This window comes from Perca fluviatilis, chromosome 20 (genome assembly GCF_010015445.1).
Source record: "Perca fluviatilis chromosome 20, GENO_Pfluv_1.0, whole genome shotgun sequence".
Lineage (NCBI taxonomy): Eukaryota > Metazoa > Chordata > Actinopteri > Perciformes > Percidae > Perca > Perca fluviatilis.
The window spans coordinates 11,465,304-11,487,582 of NC_053131.1; the positions used below are offsets into that span (position 1 = coordinate 11,465,304).

At 38.7% G+C, this 22,279-nt stretch overlaps 1 protein-coding gene across 2 annotated transcripts; it reads left to right on the forward strand.

The window, feature by feature from the left end:
• Window positions 1-107: 107 nt before the first annotated feature.
• Window positions 108-21,278, forward strand: smc6 (structural maintenance of chromosomes 6). Of its 2 annotated transcripts, XM_039785941.1 has the most exons (27): window positions 108-204; window positions 4,228-4,386; window positions 4,483-4,594; window positions 5,649-5,754; window positions 5,882-6,018; window positions 7,156-7,217; window positions 7,567-7,647; window positions 7,772-7,873; window positions 8,745-8,864; window positions 9,053-9,148; window positions 9,880-10,026; window positions 10,110-10,198; window positions 10,290-10,460; window positions 10,572-10,750; window positions 11,905-12,106; window positions 12,205-12,319; window positions 12,410-12,570; window positions 16,337-16,472; window positions 17,069-17,149; window positions 17,239-17,409; window positions 17,643-17,780; window positions 18,005-18,150; window positions 19,244-19,369; window positions 19,477-19,582; window positions 20,082-20,234; window positions 20,335-20,432; window positions 21,037-21,278. In XM_039785941.1, the coding sequence occupies exons 2-27, from the start codon at window positions 4,246-4,248 to the stop codon at window positions 21,122-21,124; spliced, it is 3,264 nt and encodes a 1,087-aa protein (XP_039641875.1). In that variant the 5' UTR covers window positions 108-204; window positions 4,228-4,245; the 3' UTR covers window positions 21,125-21,278. The 2 variants fall into 2 exon arrangements, 1 of the variants encoding a protein (XP_039641875.1); XR_005637354.1 differs by lacking the exons at window positions 20,335-20,432; window positions 21,037-21,278 and having other exon boundaries at window positions 19,244-19,365; window positions 20,082-20,223.
• The last annotated feature ends 1,001 nt before the right edge of the window (window positions 21,279-22,279 follow it).

Genomic DNA, 22,279 nt, shown 5'->3' on the forward strand with positions numbered 1-22,279 from the left:
GCTCGACACGGACACAGGTACGCACAGCCAATCACGTAACACGCTTTCAGTTCCTTGTTTGAAGGTGTAGCAACACCCTTCTGTCACTGTCTATCTATGGCAACACCCACAACTGCAGTTCAGTTAGCAACACTGACCAGGAAGTCTTTAGAAGCGCTGTGCTGTCCCCCCATGTTATTTTTGCAGGCTGCACACCGAACAAGGGTAGGCGAAGTCTATAATAAGCTTGTCATATTTGTTTGTGGTCCAAAAAAGCTAAAGTTTACCTGAAGTTTGAAGTGTTTTGTATTCTTTTGTTGCTTTTTAGTGGCTGTACTTTGGTCTTAAATCATGTAAAAACGTCGTCACAGACTCCAATGTTTCTTAAATGTTGCTGAGTCGTGGGAAAACACAGCATGTCAACTTATCTAGATATATCATAACTTAGTTGACTGAGAATAGTGATTCAGAACTATATCATATATCTATATCCACACAAAAAAACTTTTGAAATAGGTTAAATAAGGCCTTAATCGAATCCGTTAGAAAACAGTTGGAAACACAAACCCCGCAATAAATTAGTATCTGCAGCTGTCAATAACACCTGCTACAGTTGAGCCTGCTGGTTTCAGGACGTTGCTTCCTGGCTTAAAATAAAAAAGCTCACGTCTCTTTTTATGTCACACGCTCACTTGTTGAAACCAGTTTTTGTAATTGCGTGGTTTATAAACTATTCATTCAGCAGCTATCTTTAAACGTTGCCCTGCAGTAGGTCTGACGTCACATTTTTACACTTCAGTAAGTGTAAAGTAAAGTATCACTCAGTTTCACGAAAGGAAGAACTTGAATAACTTCTTTAGGGCTTTAATGGACATAATTAATGACAATAATATTGTATGACCAATTTGTCAAAAATAAATCAAGAATCGGTGGGTATTTAAAGTCTGCATCTTCCTCAGGATGGACATTGGCAGACATGACAACCTCAGATTTTATTTTTTTGTCATTTCCCTCAGTTTAACACTAAAACACATAAGAAACGTCAAACTTGCAACCATAAGCTGGTATTTGTTTAAGTGTAGGCTACACTATTTAGAAAGTTTTTACCGTATTACCTTGCCATCAGACCAGGGCCAGCTCTAGCCCATTGGCTGCCCTAGGCGATACTGAGATTTGCGCCTACCACCTAGGGCCACTTTAAACCACATCCATTCCATGTAATCATTCTAATATACATTATAGGTACACTATGTTGTACATTTATATTTGATATATGAACAACAGGCAATATAATGGTCTCAGAACATTTTGATTTTTAGTAACTTTGGAACTTTACAAACTCCAACAACATGTGGCTTTAATGTGCCCCTCATTTATACATTCTGCGCTGTCCCTGTCAAATAAATTAATATAAGACTTAACCTTCATCCATCCTGTTGTTTGGGAAAGGTGAACTCTGAATTGGTATGATATGGTCCTCTACTGACTAATTCAGTCCTCACCGTGTCAGACAGGGTTGGCCAGTCAGCAGGATCAATAGGTTCTCCCCTGACGGACTCATGGATATCAGAACTTGTTGTGGAGGATAGGGTGTCTGCAGGCTGTAGTGTAGAAACAGGGCCGGTTGTGTCTGTTGCTCCTTCACCTGAAGGCAAATACATAAAATTGATGTTAATCTTTTAATACAGATACATTATGGCAATACACTGACAGATTTTCTCTCTTGTTCATATGTTGAGATTTATCACTGATCTTGTGAGTCATATACAACAGGCAGCAAATACATCTAAATCATAATTTTTTTTTAACAAGATCAGTGGTGTTTAATGGAGTGAACAATTATTAAAACATTTGAAATTGGCATTAGGTGTAAATAAATCATTGTTTTGTAAGTGTACAGTCAAATAAAGATTATTAAATAGACTTGCTGCAGGCTCTGTGTCTCAAGCATAGAGTTTAACCAGATCAGTGGAGTTCAATCAAATTAATGAAACGGTCGAGAATGAGGTTGAAAGTTGTAGTTTCACAATGAATGGAAGTGTGAGGTCATATATTGAGTGTATTTACATAATCTTGAACTATAACAGATGATTATAGCTTTATTAATATGCATTTATAGCCCACTACTACTTCTACTAATAAAACTAATACTATTCCTACCAGCAGTAACTATAATAAATAAATAATAAATAAACAAACTTACAAGGTTCAGAGAGAGGTTAACCTGGGGGATCAGCTGAGCTTTCTTCAGGAGGTGAGGGTCTCTGCAGAAATTTCTGGAGTGCATCTGGACATTTTAAAATATAAAATAATGTTAGCATAACATAACACCACTCATCACCAACACCATTACATTTACTACGTGTATTCACCTGTATCTACTACATGACCGTAAATACAATCCAGGCAATGTATATGTGGATGCATTCGTAGCAGATTCTACATTAAGATAGAATAGAATTTGTCAGCAAAATCTTTCAATAGCTTGATGTCTCCCAAGCATGCCACAGCTTTCCAACTCATAGCACCATCACTATGTTTTCTCTGATTACTTTGAATGTTTACCTAGCTGGAAGGCTAGACAAATGTTAAATGAGAAGAGAGAAGAAAACACTAGCTAGGCTACTCCTTAAAGCAGTTTGGCTAACAAGGCTAACAGTATTTTTTTTTTTCCTTTTTTAAAAACGATTTTGTTGCTTGTGAAAGACAGCTTGTGTGATTAAGCTATGTAAACGATAGCCCACAACCAAAGTGTTTATCCAAAGAATCCTATGTGTGACATAGTTAAAATGAACTTATAGCTATGTGTCAACTTGTGTCAGTCTGTTCATCTTATTCTGTATGTTTATATCACTAGTGATACTGCTTGGAGAAATGGTGACACATGAGAACGTGCTTCCAAATATTGGTCATCTGTCAAACATTCTTGAATAAGTTTTGATCAGGCTAGCTAGCTCCATTTACCAAGCAAGTTTACTAGGAATAGAAAAGATTGCTATTCTAGCTAGTGCTAGTGGAGCACGCAGTGATAGCTAGCTTCTACCAGCAATGAAACGTCAACCATTAACAGTCACACAGAACACAATTTTGATTAAACTTTAGAACTAATGTCTGAGATAAAAATATATACCTCTATACTGGGCTTTCTTCTCCTCCTCCTATTTTCTTCATTTTTGTCCCTGTGCACCAGTTTGGACCTTTTCATTTTGAGAATCGATATTCTAATCGAGACACGAATTGAGTGATTGAATGTGCCCATTGCCTTGCAACGCAACCATAACATCGGCATTGTTTTTTTTTTATTTCACCAGGGTTTTATTTCATTTTATTTCGTTAATCAGTGTTGTTAAGAGAAAGATGTGTGCTTAAGGGCACCACTAGAGGGTGCCTGCCCCCCACCAATTTGGCGAACTAGGCAATCGCAATCGCCAGCCCTGCGTCAGACAGCCCTTTACATGGGGGACCTTTTCAATGGAATTCCATAGCTAGGCAACAGCCGGGCCCTTTGTTAACTTTCTGTCAGTTGATGTCATTCACACACAGGAAATCAACTTGGGGGCCATTTACAATGTTTATGTTTACCCCTGTGAAATTGTCTAATCTATGCTCTCTTTAAAGCCACCAGACTTATTTGACAAAAACAGTCATTTTACCTTGCAGGACACAGGATTTGCTGTTCCGCTGCCTCGATCCGTTAGTTTGTGTATAGTATTGTGTATAGTATTGTGTGTAAAATGGTTAGGAACAAAGAAACAAAATAACTGAGGCGGTAAGGTTAAGTGGTGAAAATATTCTAAATAGAGTGTATACTTAAACCGATATTGATATATATATATATTTTTTTTAGGTGGTTCTTTTTTTAAGTGGCACAAAAATATGTTTAGCTGCTGCTGCTGCTGTTTAGCTTCTATGTTGGGACTAGTGTCTGCTTCTCCAAACTGGAGTAATGCGCTAATAATACTCTACTTTAGGTAATACACTGACCATGAATAAGTAGGCCTACCTCATACAATCCCATTTCAAATCTTACTTTCCACCACTGCTTACAACACCACACAACTCAAACAGAGGAAAAATCTGTAATAAATTGCAACCCTACAAACTGAACAATAAACTGTAAAAAAAAAAATACATTTACATACACACCCTGACTTTAAAGGTATAGTGTGGCCTAAAGAGTCTCAGTGTGTCTTTATAGTAAAGAAATAATAACTGAAATTAGTGTCTTTCTCTTAAATCTATTTCTAGTGATGTTAATGTTTCAAAATGAGTAAGAGGAAACTGAAAGTGATCAGTGGTGCGACAGCTGTCAAGAGCCGCAGAGTGACAGCTGTGGGTATGGAAGATGCACCAGATGATAGGAAGCATCAGAGATCTTCCTCCAGCAGCCTCACTCCCTCTGCCACAGTGAGTCATTCCCCCCCATCAAGCACAAATTCTTTGTCTTTACTAATCTCTCCAGCTCATTAACCGTTGAATATTATTTTCTACATGTATTTTTAGGGAGATATCGGCGTCATTGAGAGCATCACTCTCAAGAATTTCATGTGTCACCATTTGCTCGGTCCGTTCCAGTTTGGGTCCAATGTGAATTTTATCGTCGGCAACAATGGAAGTAAGAACCGGGTTTCTAAATATCATGTGATCTTCTATTGTTTTTGGCTTGTGTGTCACAAGTATGTACTCCTTCAAATCCAAGGCAACTTGATAATCTGTTTTTCCTTGGTGAAATAAATAAGACTGTATTTGATTTTAACAAAGAGGAGTCTACTGTAACTGTAACTGTTGTGTATTAGTATAGACTTAATTACAGAGTGTATCAACCATGCAACTAACAAATATTTTTGTTATCAATTATTCTGCAGATTATTCTTCCATTTACTCTTAATAGTTTGGTTTGTAAAATGTCAACATTCACCTTTCCCTCGTTTCCTGTCATGTCTCTACTATGGCTATCTAATAAAGGCATACAAATGCCCCCCAAAAATAATATTAATATAAATCTCCACAAGTGAAAAGCTGGATCTGGGGAATATTTGGCTTTTTGCTTGAAAAATTACAACGATTAACCGATTATCATTATTTTATGAAATATTTTTGTCAGTCCACTAACAAATAAATCGACTAATCGTTTCAGCTCTAATTGCCCATAATTAGGGTTGTCCCCTCTTAGTAGATCATTAGAATAATTAGTGTCTGAATAAAATGTTGTTAGTCAGTTTGTTGTTTCTATTCGTTGCATCATAGTAATATTACACACAGATCAGCCTTATTTTTTTATTTGTTTTTTATTTAAATTTTTATTGGGATCACAGTTGGTTTCCATAATACAGCACAACACGTGTACATCATTTTCTGTTTTTATATAGAAAAAAAATGCAATAAACTAATAGATAAATAAGTTATTTAAATAAGTATTGAACGTGAATAAGGAATAAAAAAAAAAAAAAAGATTATAGTGCCTTGTTTTTGATTGGGCATTACATATTTAAAGATGCTTTTGCATAAATGAATGTATCTGCGGAGAGAAAATAGCACACAGGTGATTCTATCTATGTATTTATTTACATAAAATGTTTAGTTTTGCCCTTGAGCCAGTACAGTCTGTGGTTTGCTTTCCATGCAGTGATTGAATCCCTTGTCTTTGTTGTTTCTAATTTGATTCCCAGGTGGGAAAAGTGCAATCCTGACTGCTTTGATTGTAGGCCTCGGTGGAAAAGCCACAGTCACAAACAGAGGAGCGTCTCTGAAGGATTTTGTGAAGACCAATGAGAAGTAAGTCACAATGTTACACCCAGTGAGAAAGATTCCTTAAAGACAAATAAATCAGTATCCTTATAATGCTGCTGGAAACGCTGTAATTTGGTCCTACCATATTATAACAGTACTATCTGCTCTCTAGTGCTGCAGATATAACAATAAAGCTGAAAAACAGAGGACCAGATGCTTATAAAAGGGACGTCTATGGCGACTGTATCTCCATCGAGCACCGGATCTTTAGTGATGGATCTCGAAACTGCAGACTGAAGAGCAAATCTGGTTAGTTTTCCGGAGTCACAGATGATGTCCAGCTCTTATATAACCTTCCTAAAATGTCAGATACACCACACACTCTTACGAGAAAAGACAAAACACTTCAATCAGATCTTCATCCCTCCAATCTGTAAACATTCTTTACTCAGTTGGGAACATTCCTCTATAAACTTGCATGCATGAATTTTATATGCATGACACTGTTGAATGTAAATGTGAGACGTATTTAAATTCACACTTGGACTGATGTTTTTTACAAGTTGTAAATGTCACTGAGTTATTTTGTAAGTAAGGGGTATCTGCGTGGTGTCACTGACTCACCTCAGACTCTGCATAGTTTGCGTTTGGACGTTCCACTTCCGGGATTGCTCCGCTTCCGTCGGAAAGTCCGCCGGATGTCCCTCTTTTCGGCCGTACACGTTCCACCAAAACAAGTTCCTTCCCGAGGCTACTTTGCATATGACTATGCGTCGCCCAAGACTATTATGATTGATTTAAAAAAATTGTCAATAAACCAGATCACGTTTTTCTCCCATCCCAGAATGCGCTGTGGACTTGCCAGACCCTCCTCCTCAGCACTGTGGAGGAAGGTCTTCATTAATTGGCTCCATTCCGTTGGCTTTCACCCAGGAAACGCGTGTTTGTGTCCCGGTAGTACTACTTAAGGAGACCGGTGTTTTAATCCAAACCACAGTCTATTGTCTTTTTGTCTTTTCTTTTTTATTTTTTTTATTTAGATTTTTATTTGTTTTTCTTTTCTGACTAAACAAGCCACATACACACAATCTATTTTTCTAATCTTAACTAGTCATTTTGGTGTCTAAACTTAAAGTGATGGTTCGGAGTAATTTCACCCACTAGGGTCCTTTGCACCATGACCTCGAGCCAAACAACCCCCCAGAAGCTTTTTTCACCTGGGTCGAACATTGGGAGAGTTAGCGTTATCAGCTGAATAGCTTAGTGCAGGCGCTAATGGATCCAACTGTGTATTTCATAGGTTACCCCACTAATAATGCCCAAAATGATACCAAACGTCTACAGTAGTACACATGGGTTATGTACTGCTACCGGCAGTAAGACGAGTGCTTAGGGACGTCTACAATTACAACACCGAAAAGGTCTTGTATTGATCTTGTATTTCAGGACAACTTATCTCCAACAAGAAGGAGGAGCTGACCGGCATTTTGGACCACTTTAACATCCAGGTACTAACACTGTACAGCTCTTTTAAGTTTAAAACGGATATATTTTACATATTACTTATCGCAAATTTCTATTTTATATTTATGATTCTTGACTCTTGCAGAACTTGTTTTTCTTCTCTCTTACTGCGTTTATTGCTAACTGTTTTGTAGAGAAATTCCTTATATGTGAAAAGCTACTTGGGGAAAAAACCTGTTTCTGATTCTGGAAAAATAATCAAATTTCTTTTGTTCTGCAACTTTTTAACTTCCAGTGAATGTATTCATTTCATTTTCTGACATTTTAAATGTAGTAACTGCAACATAAATATACCTGAAAGCCTCAGCAGAACATTTGCTTTGTGTATCCCAGTTGGATAACCCGGTGTCCATTCTCAACCAAGAAATGAGTAAGCAGTTCCTGCATTCAAAAAGTGAATCAGACAAGTATAAGGTGCACCACCGCCATTTTTATTCATGAACTTCAAATCTTAAAATAACCTCTGTATTGAGAGAAGTTACCTTGATCATATTGAAACGAATGTTTGTGGCCTCTTTTCTGCACTTGTTGTTTGTAGTTCTTCATGAAAGCAACTCTGCTGGAACAGATGAGGAGAGATTACGTCCACATCAAGCTCACTAAAACAGTAACACGACAGCAGGTTGAGAGACAAGAGGAGGTACTGTATTTATGATTTATCACATCAGCTCTTTCAGCATCAGTTCAGTGATTTACAGAAGTACATTCTTGATGTTGTCAATCAAGGCATTTTATTGAGATTGGAAAATGTCTATATTTACTTCTGGTATTAGGGCTGCACGATATGAGAAAAATATTTAATTATTTTGACTGATATTGCAATTGATATATGATTCACGATATTGGAGGGAATGATCATTTTTGTATAATTATTCTCCTTTTCTTTAAAAAATATTAAAAGTAAAAAAATTAAAATGTGATTAAATGAAGTGTGATTTATGTGAGGATCTTTGCCAAACAAAGATATTTTCTTTAGTCTGTAGGATATGATTTGTAGGCCAGGACATCTCTGCAGCGCCCACAATACTTCATTCAGAATGGTTTGACACATCTTTAGGGCTTTATTATGTGGTATCAGATCGGTGCATACACTCCACTACTTCCTGATACCGATACCAGCGTTTTAGGTAGTATCGGAGACAATAAACACCATACTAGAGATGTTCCGATACCAGTATCGGAACATCTCTAGTATGGTGTTTATTTTTACTTTATCTTAAGTTTAAGAGCTTCATGTGCTACAGATCTTCTCCGAGTACTGATCTCAAAACAAGTGTTTTCTTTGGCTTCCTCCTGTGTCTCATTCCATTTATTTCGTTGGTTGTACAATGGATCCTGCTTGTTCAATCAATTCTCTTGTTCTTCTTCCCATAAAGCACTTTGTAACTTCTATTTTGAAAGGTGTTGTATATAGATAAAGTTACTCTCTTGGTTGCCTGCTGATTAGTTTGTGCATGAATAATTTAACACGTACGGTATGTTGTTTTTGTCTCGCACATTTTTGTTTCCAGTCTCTCAAGGACCTGAAGCAAGAGTTTCTGCAGAAGAAAGAGAGGTATGAAAAGTTGCCGTCCTTCAGTGAGATAAAGGTGGTTTTGGAGAATCTGAAGAAAGCAATGGCCTGGTGTTTGGTAAGAGTTTATCCCTGTTTCTTTCAAAACAGAGCAAAACATGTATTTATTATAAATTCTAAAGAGTGTGTAGGAAGTATATGACAAGAAAGAAGAAACTAAATTAAATAATCCATTTTCTTTTTTCTCTCACAATTTTCAATGAGATGAATGTGATCTTTTTAAAAAAAAAATTGTATCACTCTCAGGTCAAAGAGAAGGAGCAGTTGGTACAGCAGTTAAAGGAGGACGTTCAAAACGAAGCCAATAATTACAAACATCAGGAGAACCTTCAGCTCTGTCAGGTGCGTCATAAGTGCTCCTGTTCTGTTGTTGCCCTTCTTCAAACCTTCCAACCTTCGCCACCATATGAACCAGCTGTCCTTAAAGCTGTAGTGCACAATTGCTGAACAGACATGATAAGACAAGACACTTGCGATTATTCTCGATATTGGAGGAAATGATAATTTTTTTATCAGTTTCCTTATTTTCATTGAAAAATAATAAAATAAAAAAAAAATTATTATAGTGTGATTTTTGTGAGCATCTGTACCAAGATTTTTTCTTTAGTCTGTAGTACTAAGTCCATATTGGGATTTCGATAATATTGCAATAAATTGTGCAGCCCTAATACAAAGCTAATTAAACCCATCAGCTCCATAAAACTTTCTCTGTATTTCTCAGTATGGCTACATTTACAAAATGGTGTAGTCCGGCGATTTACGCGCATCAGCTCGAGTGATGCGTTTAACAAAGAGGACATAAACATACCTCTTCTGAAGAGTCCATTGTGTTTTTGTTTTTTAATCCTCTGTGTCCTCCTTGGTTACAAGCAACTGGGTGGAGGGGGGGGTGGGCGATCACAGAAGGCTTGCGTCATGTGGGTACTTCGACAGTGTTGTTGTCATTACTTAGAATTCCTCATGGGGGGCGACAGAAACTACGCACTGTAGCTTTAAAAAAACAACTTGGACGTAATTGATTTTCAGACGTCGTCTTTAAAGATTAATTTGCTCTTTTTTTTATCTTTACGCAGACTAAGGTCACGCAAGTAGAAAAGAAGCTTCAGTGCATCAAAAGCAGAGTTACCAGCATGAAAAAGGAACAAGAGTCTCTATCAGAGGACAATCTGAATTTGAAAGAGCAAGTGAAGGCAATCAGCAAAGCTCACAAGGAACAGGAGGTACTGATTGGGGAATATGATAACCTAATATACCAAGTGTACATCATTTACATTGGTTAAAGTGGCATGATCTTTTCCCATAGCTCGTTTATTTTCGGGCTCTGAACAAACTCAAACAGTCAGAGCAGGAGCAAAACCTTCTCGAGGAGAAAATTAAAAAGGCAAAAACAAGGTAGGGGAGTAGAAAGGTTAAATGACATCTTTACCTTCATACAAATACATACATTCAGTTGAAATGTTATTCTTTCCTCACTGTGTTTTAGTGCAAGCCTGAACAACGAGGAAGAGACGGAATATAGCGCACAGCAGAAGAAAATATCCAGTCTGAAAGAGCAGCTTGCAGAGCTTGAGAAAAATTGCTCACAGCTGAATGAAGAGATCAAAAACAAACATCAGGCACTTTACAAAGGAAAGGAGGAACGGGACAAGCTGAGGTACAAGAAATGATATTTGCTTTCACATCAATTGAATCAAACTTGAGTGAGAGCCCAGTTTATCTGCAGTGCAGTGAAATTTCCCCACCAAGCTCTGTTCCTGTTGACTAGATTGGAGGAAAGAAACATCCAGGTTTTGTACGAGTCCAAACTGAGGAGGAAGAATCAGGTCCTCGCCAGTCGATCAAACAAACTGAAGCGGTTTGGAGATCATGTACCTGACCTGCTGGGTGCAATTACTCAGGCGTACGCCACAGGACGTTTTCTTAAGAGACCCGTTGGTCCGATAGGTGACTTTCTTTTTTAGTGTTTTGCTGGCTTGACTTCCTATCTGCATTACTTAGTACTTAAATAAATAGTTTGACATTTTGGAACATATGCTTATTTGCCTCCTTGCTGAGAGTTAAATGAAAAGATCAGTATCACTCTCATGTCTTTCTGTTGAATATGAAGCAAAAGCCAGCAGACTGTTAGCTTAGCTTAGTATAAAGACTTGAAATTGGGGAAAACAGCTAGCCTGACTATGTCAAAGCACATCTAAAGCTTGCTAATTAGCACTTCATATCTTCTTTGTTTAATCTGTACAAAAAGTGATATAAAAGTGACATGTTGTAGTAGTACGGGGGACTTTGAGCTGGATTACTTATTGGCCGGGAGCAGTATCTTCCTCAGTAACTTCCCAGTCACTTATTTGATATCTCCTGGCTCCTTGCTTGAACCGGAAGTCGCTCTGGCCCTCCTTCGGGAAGGCTGTCTCAAAGCTCTTATTCCTGCCCCGAGAAGCGAGGATCGAGGATTGAAGAGGGATCTCTGAGGAGCTATGAGCAAGGATGCACGAGAGCAGCCTTCCCGGAAGCCGTGCAGCTGAAAGCTGTTGCTAACTCCACCAATACAGCGGATGAATTCTAGAACGCTTCAGAGGAAAGGACGTCTCATCCCCTTTAACAACACATTTCCTAGTTTCCTCTTTGCTTGCATTATTTCCTCGAATGTGCTCCAATGCTTCCCCGGTGGGACGGACTAAGACACGAGGATGGGAAGCAAGTGAAGGAAACGTGGATGCAATTTAAGGACCTGGGACGTATCCCGTCAGTCTGGTTGCCTTGGAGAGAGCCATGCTAGCTGTTTCCCCCATTTCCAGTCTTTATGCTCGGCTACGCTAACTGACTGCTGGCTCCTTCCTCATATTGGTTTGATAGTCAAACTTGTCATCTAAATACTGTCCAGAAAGTTAATGAAAGTGTTTTTCCAAAATATCAAACTTAAAACTGAATAATTTGCTCTTTCATCTGTAAAAGTGTAATTTAAACAGATTTAAATGACCCACTATACTTTAAAAACGGCCATATAGATTATTGATAGTTACTCTTAGTTCATACATTTGCAGTGAAAAATTCTGTTAAATTGTACATATTGTTGTTACACAGAGTGTGTTTGCTCTCAGGGGCGTGCATCAGTTTGAAGGATCCCATGTTGGCTGTAGCCGTGGAGTGCTGTCTGCGGAGCTTCATGAAGGCTTTCTGCTGTGACAACTACAAAGACGAGGCAGTCCTGCAGGAGATGATGTCTCAATATTACCCAAGGGGCAACAGGCCACAGATCATCGTCAGCCCTTTCTCTGAAAAAGTTTACAACATTCACGGACGGTCAGCAGCAGCAGCATTTCAGATTTCTTGACTTTTTTTTAAAATTCTGACACATTTTAAAGCTACATTTTGTTTTTCTTCTCTATTGTTTTTGTTAGGAAAGCACATAATCAAGAATATCCGTCCGTACTGGACATAATCACAGCGTCAAGCCCCGTCATCATCAACTGCCTGATTGATATGAGGGGGATAGAATCCATTCTCATAATCAAAGTAAGTGTGTGCACTAATGCCTTTTGATGCTGATTATCGCACATAGTTGTTTTAAGATTGATGAAGTATCTGACCTGTGTTTTATCATAGGAAAAAGAAAAAGCGAGGAGAGTCATGCAGCAAGGCCGGCCTCCTAAAAACTGTCGTGAAGCCTTCACTGTGGAGGGAGATCAGGTGTACCCAAACCGTTATTACACCTCTGACATCAGCATGGCCAAATATCTTGGCGGGGATCTCGAGTCTGAAATAAGGTAACAAAGCTATTTTTTATGTCAGTTGATGTGCAAAAAACATAATCTGTGAAAAAAGGAGAAGAGAAAAAAATTCCACGTACACATATTTAATTGTTTATTTAATATTTAAAGGGGTGATAGAATGATTTTATAGGGTATTTCACACTGTTCCTTATGGTCTCCTAATGGGGTATGTAACATTGGTTGGGCTGAAAATGGCCTGGTTGATATTTTACTGGCCCTTATGCATCCCTGTGTTTTGGCCCTATTTGTAACAAGAGCTTTTCTTCCAAATATGGTATGGTCATGAATATTTAGATGAGCTGCGCGCTGATTGGTTGAGCGACTTGCCGTATGCAGACATTAGAGACGCGCGCTGATTGGTTGAGCGAATCCCCAATACACATACATTAGAGAAGCGACAGAATCTCATATTCCAGACACTGCAATGTTTCATTACCAAATTCAGACTTTTTTAAGCGAGAAATCAACTATATAAAGCTGAAATATGGGCCGTTTTACAAAAATTGATGGCTAATTGCAAATTTGGTAAGACGTGTCGGACTTTAGGAGCTCCACACAGTCTGACGAGAAAGCGGCAGCCTGCTGGGCTCCATACCCAGCGCAAAGTCACCCTTTGTGGATACTGCACTACGGGGCTCCGCGGCCAGCTGCCGGCATAACTAATTATATTTACAGTTTGAATTTCGTCACGCCACTTATATAACATCATTCCCCAATGTCTTATAAAGCTAACCGTTGTGTCCGATTTGATTTTAAGGCATTTTTATGAACGCGAGGCGTCTTTGTAGGAAAGCAGCTGCTTGCTATATGTCCCATTCATTACAATGGGGAAATACCGCAGCTAGCTAGCTACACTGTCGCCATAACAAAATTATATTTACAGTTTGAATTTCGTCACGCCACTTATACAACATCATTCCCCAATGTCTTATAAAGCTAACCGTTGTGTCCGATTTGATTTTAAGGCATTTTTATGAACGCGAGGCGTCTTTGTAGGAAAGCAGCTGCTTGCTATATGTCCCATTCATTACAATGGGGAAATACCGCAGCTAGTTAGCTACACTTTCGTCATAACTAAATTATATTTACAGTTTGAATTTTGTCACGCCACTTATATAACATCATTCCCCAATGTATTATAAAGCTAACCGTTGTGTCCGATTTGATTTTAAGGCATTTTTATGAACGCAAGGCGTCTTTGTAGGACGACCAGCTGCTTGCTATATGTCCCATTCATTACAATGGGGAAATACCGCAGCTAGCTAGCTACACTTTCGTCATAACTAAATTATATTTACAGTTTGAATTTCGTCACGCCACTTATACAATATCATTCCCCAATGTCTTATAAAGCTAACCGTTGTGTCCGATTTGATTTTAAGGCATTTTTATGAACGCAAGGCGTCTTTGTAGGTGGAGCAGCTGCTTGCTATATGTCCCATTCATTACAATGGGGAAATATCGCAGCTTGCTCACTTTCGCATAACTAAAGTATATTTACAGTTTTAATTTCGTCACGGCATGAATATTATAGGTTCCTCAAGGTCTTACAAAGCTTAGCTAACACTTGTCCGATTTCGGATTTCAATTGAATGTATTTTTGTGAATGTCAGAGTTAGGAGGAGGCTAGCTAGCTCTCATTGATGGACTCCATCTCACCGCGGCTCTAACAATGAGACTCGCGGACAAGAGGCGTTTATTTCCCCGATTGTTTGTTTAAATAACTCAACACACATACCCATTATAAGATTTACTGGAACCTGCGGGCTGCGGTAAAAGATTGCGGGCGTAACAAGCTCGCTGACACTGCGGTCAGGGCGGCGATGTAGCAACCCAGGCAGCACCAACACCGGCACGCAACTCAACACAAAACGTCGGAGAAAATTTACAAATAGCCATCCATTTTCGTAAAGCGGCCCATATTTGAGCTTTATATGGTTGATTTCTCGCATAAAAAAGTTTCAGAAGTGAATTTTGTAATGGAATAACAGAGATCTGCGTGACCTAGCTAGATTCAGAAAACTAACTGATCTCAGGTCAGTTGTGTAGCCTATGTAAATGTTGGGGCGTGACCGTTCTCTTAATACACCCATGGGCTGACAAAGGTTCCGGTTTTTGGGAGGTTGACGTCAACTTCCAGCTTTGTTGGGATTCGCCCGTTTTCAGCGGCAGTTTCAAAATATGAGATTTTCATAGTAAAGGGGTGTCAATGGGACTTTGAGCTTCTATGTATGTCCTATTTACCCACCGAACTGTCGTTATTCAACTATGACAGGGTAAAATCGGTTTTGCATTCTATCACCCCTGTAATTAATATTTAATTTATTTTGTGTTATACTTGATAGAGTGTGGTATGTTTCTTTTTTCCGTTATATGTCATGAAATGTTTTAATATTGTCCGTTTTAATATTGTCTGATTTTAATTTGTTGTTTTGGACCCCCGGAAGACTAGCTGGTCACCTAGGCGTCAGCTAATGGGGATCCTTATAATGAACTAAACTAAACTAATTATAGTTTGGGGGAAGAAAAAATCCAACCTGAAACACAAGTTTAAACCAGCTGCTGGAAGTGACCTGGATTTTAGGAGCAGCTTCTGGTAAAGGCAAGGCAAGGCAGCTTTATTTATATAGCACATTTCAGCAACAGGGCAATTCAAAGTGCTTTACATAAAACATGAAAGAGCATTCAGAAAACAATTAAAAACAATTTAAAAACATTCAAAGTCAAGAATAAAATTTACAGTGCAGTATAAGAATAAAATATATATATATATATATATATATATATATATATATATATATATATATATATATATATATATATATATATATATATGACAACGAACATTTTACTGCACAATGAGGACTTTAGGTACATTTAGCTGATTATACTTACATACTTCTGCTTAAGTAAGGTTTTTAATGCAGGACTTTTACTTAAAGTATTTTCAGTGTAGTATTAGTACTTTTACTTAAGTAACAGATCTGATACTTTCACTGTTGCCAGATTATCATTAACTACAGAAAAAGGAGCATATTACAAGTTGAACCAAACAACAAAAGATCTGCGAGTTGATTTTGAATGAAAACTATTTTTAAACCTTTGACCTTTCATTTAAATTTTTAAATACGTTTATTTTAAGGATCAGTTTGACTGTCGGGGAAATACACTTTGCTTTCTTCCCGAGAGTTAGATGAGAAGTTTGATACCACTTTCATGTCTGTTCACTAAATACAAGGCAGCAGCCATCAGCGGTTAGCTTAGCTTAGCCTAATGACTGGAAACCGGGGGAAACTGCTAGCCTGGCTCTATCTATTAACATGCTTTTGGTGTTTGTTTAATCCGAGCCAGGCTAGCGGTGCTAAGCTAAGATAACCAATATGCCTTTTTGTTTAATGTACAGACATGAGAGTGGTAGAAATCTTCTTGCCTAAGTCTCTGCAAGAAAGCAAACAAGCATATTTCCCAAAATAACATACTATTCCCTTAAGTTAAGAAACACTGTGTGATATTATCGACATTATCTTATGTTTAAAGTGCTTACACTGAGTGAAATACTTTATTTTTATACGGCAGCTTTATTCTTGTGTGAAATGGGAATGTGTTCTGCTTGCTGTCCAGCAGAGTTTGTAAGATTTATAAGTTTTCAGAAGAGGTGTATTGTGACTCTTGTTTTCTCAAAAGTGGTAAACGTATGACTATGTGGAGTTGTGATTTGAGATAAAAAGAAAAAAGAAAAAATCTATGCTTCCTGTCCCAGTATGCTGGAGTCTGACCTTGAGAATCACCAGGCTCAGCTGTCCAGGTTTCAGCTCCACGTCACCTCTGTGACGGAGGACATCGTGAGCATGGAGAGCGAGCTGAACAGCACCATCATGACCCTGAAGAAGACTCTGGTCAGTGAACCGCACTCTCGCAGGATGTGCACCAGCAGCTGGTTTCCCTTAACAGAAATGCTGTTAGCTTCACATTTCAGTCTTCTCTTCTGACTGTGCATTTTCATTTGTATCCCTCCTGTTGTTGCTTTCTCTCTGCTTCTTTTTCTGCTTTTTGTGAGGTAAAAAAAGATTGATTATAATGATTAGGGCTGCACGATATGAGGAAAACATGCGATAACATTGTGATAACCATATTACTTGCGATGAATAGAAAATAGTTGTTAAAGAATACTCGGGTCTGCATTTCTGCTGCTTTCAGTATTCTGCTAAAATACAACAAATTGCCTGTTGAATAAAAAAAAAATGAAAGGAAATAATTTCCAACATTCTTTAATTAAACAAATTGAACCATTAAAAAAAAAGTTACATTTTAAAGCACAGTTTTCTACTGATATTGTACACAAAAAAATCCTGAGCGTCTTGCCTGTCGCGATGTGTTTATTGCAGCAGTTGATGACGATAAAAAAAACGATATATTGTGCAGCCTTAATATTGATGCCGTGCATGATTATTTGAAACAACAAATTCTGTTCTCTTTCATGTTTTCAATGCAGGTCTCTGTGAATCAAGTCAAGGCGACAATAACCGAGCTGGAGAATGCTGGCGAGGAGCACATCGATGACGTCAGCTCCTTGGTGATCATTTTGTTTTTAGTTGTGCCCCCTTTCCAAACAGACATAAATCCTACCACATGTTGTGTAAAGTCTTAACGTACTTCTTGCAGGAAGAAGTTGCCCAAGAGAACCGACAGAAGATCGAGGCAGAAAAGCTGACCGTACATGAGGCAAAGACGGAGCTCGACAATCATCAGAAAACGGCCGAGGACATCGAGTCCAAGTACTCTTCTGTTAGACATCGGATTGATCAGCTTTCTGACGACACGGAGCCGTTAATGGTGCAGTAGAGCATTGTTCTATCACTTTGTTTAGAGGTTAAAAATAGTTTCAGAAATTTAAAAGATGCTGCTGTTGCAGGTGCGTTTCGGTAGTTTTGATGTTAACTGAATGTTTAAACTGTGGATTGTTTGAACGTAAAGGCTTTTTCAATTTGACAACACTGTTATTCTTTTGGAGGATGTGAGCTGTAGTGATAGTGACATTGATTATTATTGTTTGTTGAACCCAAAAGGATGAGCAGCTGAAGCTGGAGGCTGAGTGTGCCAAACACAAACGAACCCTTAAGATTTTAGAAAACAAGCTGAAGGCTCATGAAGACAACATCCAAGCTATGAGAAGTGACCTCGCCCAAAGAGAAGAAGAGTTACAGGTAACAAGAGCTGCTCCTGATTTGTTCCACGGATTACCATCAGCTGTTTTTGTTCACCTCAGGCATATATATATATTTGAGGCTTTTTTTTTTAGCCGTATAGGTTCTATAGATTATTAGCTATACTAAGCTGTACAGATCAGCTAGCAGTTATTAAACTCAACCACAGAGATGATTTTACAGTTTACTGTCAGATTGTCATCAAAGCTCACATGTGATGGCAGGAATATGTGGCCAAAGCCACGGAGATCAGTCCGGAGCGGCAGCAGGTGACCCGCAGCCCCAAGAGCATCGACACCGAGATCACTCGGCTGCAGAAGAAACTCAAGGTGTACGAGAGCAACCACGGCGAGCACGAGCAGGTGGTCAGGTGAGAAATCGCACGCTTTCTATTAACACAGGTGTTACGTCAGAGTGAAAACAGAATCATTTTAGCTGTATTTAGTACAAAACCGAAACATTATGAAAGCCAGTGTTGTAGTCGAGTCACCAACTGTCGAGTCCGAGTCAAGTCTCAGGTCCCCAGTGTTTGGGTCCAAGTCCGAGTCACCAAAGAAGAGTCCAGGTCAAGTCCCCATTACCGGAGTTTTAGTGCGAGTCGAGTCTTGAGTCCAGGACTTGAGTACTCCATCACTGCCTAGTGCACATAAAAGTAGTCAGAAACTTCATCCAACTACCGAGTCCGATCTCATGAATGCTCAAGTCTGATTTCATAAATCCTCAAGTCCAAGTCATCAGTGGGCACTTCCAAGTCGAGTCACGAATCCGGAGAATAGCGACTCGAGTACAAGTCCAGGACTCGAGTACTCCATCACTGGTGAGAGCTGTAATCACAAGTTACTTTACAAATAAAGGTGAGCTCAAAATGTGATGCGTTATTATTGATTACTAACTACCCAACAGTGTATAAAATGAAGGAGCTCTATCTCACCCGACTATACAATAATGAAATGCTGCTTACACATTACTGCACCAGTAATATATACTACATATAAATAAAATTGAATTTAATGACTTTTTATACTTTTTGTACACTTTTTGCTGAAGTGTATTAAGTAACATTTTTAATGCATAACCTTTACTTGTAATGCAGTATTTTTACAGTGTGGAATTTTTACTTTTACTTAAGTAAAGGATCTAAATAGTACCTGATATAAATTATTTCTCAGCGTACGTGATCTTTGCAGGCCAGCTAAGCTAATTAGCTATCTTAGATCCTTTAGTGTTTGTAGCAAGACTTTTTAGTTTGTCTTAGTTAGAAGAAGAGTCAGAGGAGCCTTCTAGCTTACTTCTGTCTTATTTTAAAGAGATTTCTTCTGCCACTGACAGTTTTTCCTACTTTATACTTCAATCCGATCTGCCCGTTGGGCATCACCAAATCATCTTCTGGCCTCGTTTTACACCTGCACACTGAAGGCTGGAATCAGACAAATGTAGGCTATCTCATTTTCTGCCCTCATTAGGGAGTACGCTGAGGCCCTCACTCTCTTCAAAGAGAAAACCAACCAAGTGAGAGATCTGCGGAGGTTCATCGATCGACTCGACAGCATCATGTCAGACAGGCAGAGCAGATACAAAACAATGCGTAGGTAAATGCCGGTCTACTAAGTTTGAAAAACAATCCACAAATACATTGTATTGTAGTGTTTAGCTGGCAGTGTAAAGTCCAGCTTTTGTCTTCTTATTCTTCCTAAAGGTCCCTCTCGGTCAGATGCAAGTTATACTTCAATAACTTTCTGATAAAGATGAACTGCTGTGGCTCTATGATTTTTGATCACAACAATGAGACACTCTCAATCTCGGTAAGTCTATTTTTTATGTTTTTTTTTACGTTACTTCGAAAATTTGTTCTGTTTGTTTTACAGCATTTATTGTGTAGCACATTTGTTGTGTGTTTTATTTAATAATGGAAATAGAATCAATGAGTATTTTGAAATGCAAATTACAGTTATACCAAATCACATTATATTGAAGCTAAAAGACGGTGTTTAGGGACCTAAACACAGTTACATATTAAAGTAAGATGGGATATCCTGGTGACTATGTAAGTGCAACATACTCGGTTCAAGTGCACATATCACACCTCCTCTATCTCCCATCATTTCCTGTCTTTACTCATAAATGCCCCAAAAATGCTAGTTAGACAGAGTGCGGGACTTTCTTTGCAACTTTTGACCTACAGGGCCCTTTCCGACGCACCTGTCTTAAGTTATAGATGTGCAAAGTATTTTTCTGTTCTGATTTATGAAAATATTAATAAAAATACAAGTAATACACAAACCTGTTGTGGCACACGTGAAGGTGACACCTCCGGGCAGGGAGGATAATGGTGCGAGTGACATGAGGTCACTGTCTGGTGGTGAACGCTCCTTCTCCACCGTTTGCTTCATGCTCTCCCTGTGGGAGATCACCGAATCACCCTTCAGATGCCTCGATGAGTTCGACGTCTACATGGTGAGCGTGCAGAAATACCAGAAATGCACACAATTTGTGTAAAAAGATGAATGAAAGTTTGGCTCTCACTCACTTTGATCAACCTTTTTCTTGTATGTAGGATATGCACAATCGCAGAATCTCTCTGGATCTCCTCCTGGAGTTGTCAGAGCGGCAGCACCTTCGACAGTTTATCTTCGTTACTCCCCTCACCACCAGGTGGCGCTCTTTTTGATGTTTGATTCTGTTGACATGCTGTCCTTAACATGCTGAACCATTACATTTTACATAACTTTCCCTATTACAATTTTTACAATACAGTTTCCAGTATGGAGGCTAAAGCATGCCATAGGATCAATTATAGATTTTTAAATTGTGTGTCTAATTGTGACTAATTGCAATGAAACAAATTTAAGTAATTCTAATTCTTCCAATTAAATTTTCTGTCTTTAAATTGTGTATTTTTTTATGCATTTTTAACTGATTTGTGAATCGTTTTTAAAGAGTTTTAGAATTTTTATTTGTTACTTACCAATAGCTCTTTCTATCATTATACATTATTATTTCAATTATATAAAATATATAATTTAATAATTTATTATTAGTCCTTTATCAATTTTTTTTGAATCGTTTAAATACTAATTTAATAAAGAAATCATTTGAATAATGTTTTAATTATCACGGTGCCACGCTGCAGCTGGCATATTCTTCTGCATACTTTGGCATTTCCTCTTGTCCCTCTTTGCCTTTACAAAGACTTTATTCACTGTGTCAGTAATGTTTGATGACTGATCAAATGTTATCCGTGGTTCGTGTCTTTCAGCCATTTGCCCAAAACCAACCTCATCAAAATCCACCAGCTTCAGGATCCAGAAGGAGATCGTAGTGAAGCGATGGATGACGATGTTTGAACTGAGCTCCAGTGACAAAAACATAAAAAGTGACAAGACATAAATATGAATGTTCATGTGCGTGCACGCTGTATAATTCAGTATTGCTGTATGTGTTGTAAATGTTATTTCACATTTGTTTGTTTTAGAGTAATGTAGCAAATATTTGACATGATTATATGGTAATTATTATATATTATAATAATGATAAGATGAGTTCATCGCTAACTAACTTTTTAAAACTAACAGAATTTAAAAAAAAAATGTTACACTGGAAATGTTTTAATACAGTTTGCTATTTTTGTTTAGCCTAGAAATCTAGACACCCCCTATTGGCAGCAAATTTATTTTGCAGCCAGGGGGGTCTAGGCACTCTCCGGGCCCTATCTTGCACTCAGCGCAATTGCCTTTGTACACCGACGCATGTATCATTCCTATTTTGCACCCGACGCACAGCGGACTTTTCCCTCCACAGACGCACGTCGGTAAATTAGGGAATGTATTTGCGCTCCCGAGGGGCAGCTTCCAAAAAGAGGGCGGGTTCGCGCAAACGTTACTTGGTGCTATTCTGCAGTTTCAGAAAACAATTCCGCCACAGTCCAGGAAAATCCTGGTCTAAAGTCAGTGGCACTAGTCTAAAGTCAGTAGCGCCTTATTCAGATGCTATTTGAGGGGCGCATGCTTGGCCATAATGTAGCGTGTGCACAACGCGCATACACTTCTCTCATCTAAATGGATGCAGCAGTTCCCATTTTTGCAAACCATACATAATTACAAAGGAAATATTACTGAAAATGCGCTTCAGGTGTTTGGATAGATCAGGAGGCACTTTACAGTACAGTCCTCAAAAAGTCGCAGCATTCTTTGTGGCTTGTTATGATTTACACAACATTTCCATGAATCATGGATGTGTTGATGACATAAATGAGGAAATATTAGAGGACTTAAGGAGACGTGATGTTGAACTACGGCGGGATCTGGTCCGGGAGCAATGCGCGATGCGCTCCTGGTGGAGCGGGTGGACGGAGATGGAGTGGGGGGAAGAGGAAGGGGCACAACAGGTGCAGGTGGTGCATTTGGAGGCCCACGCTCCATGGCTGCAGCAATCCTCTCCAGACTTGAGGAGATGCGCCCGAGAGGCCGCAGCAACATCGCCACCCGGCCAAGACGGGCATT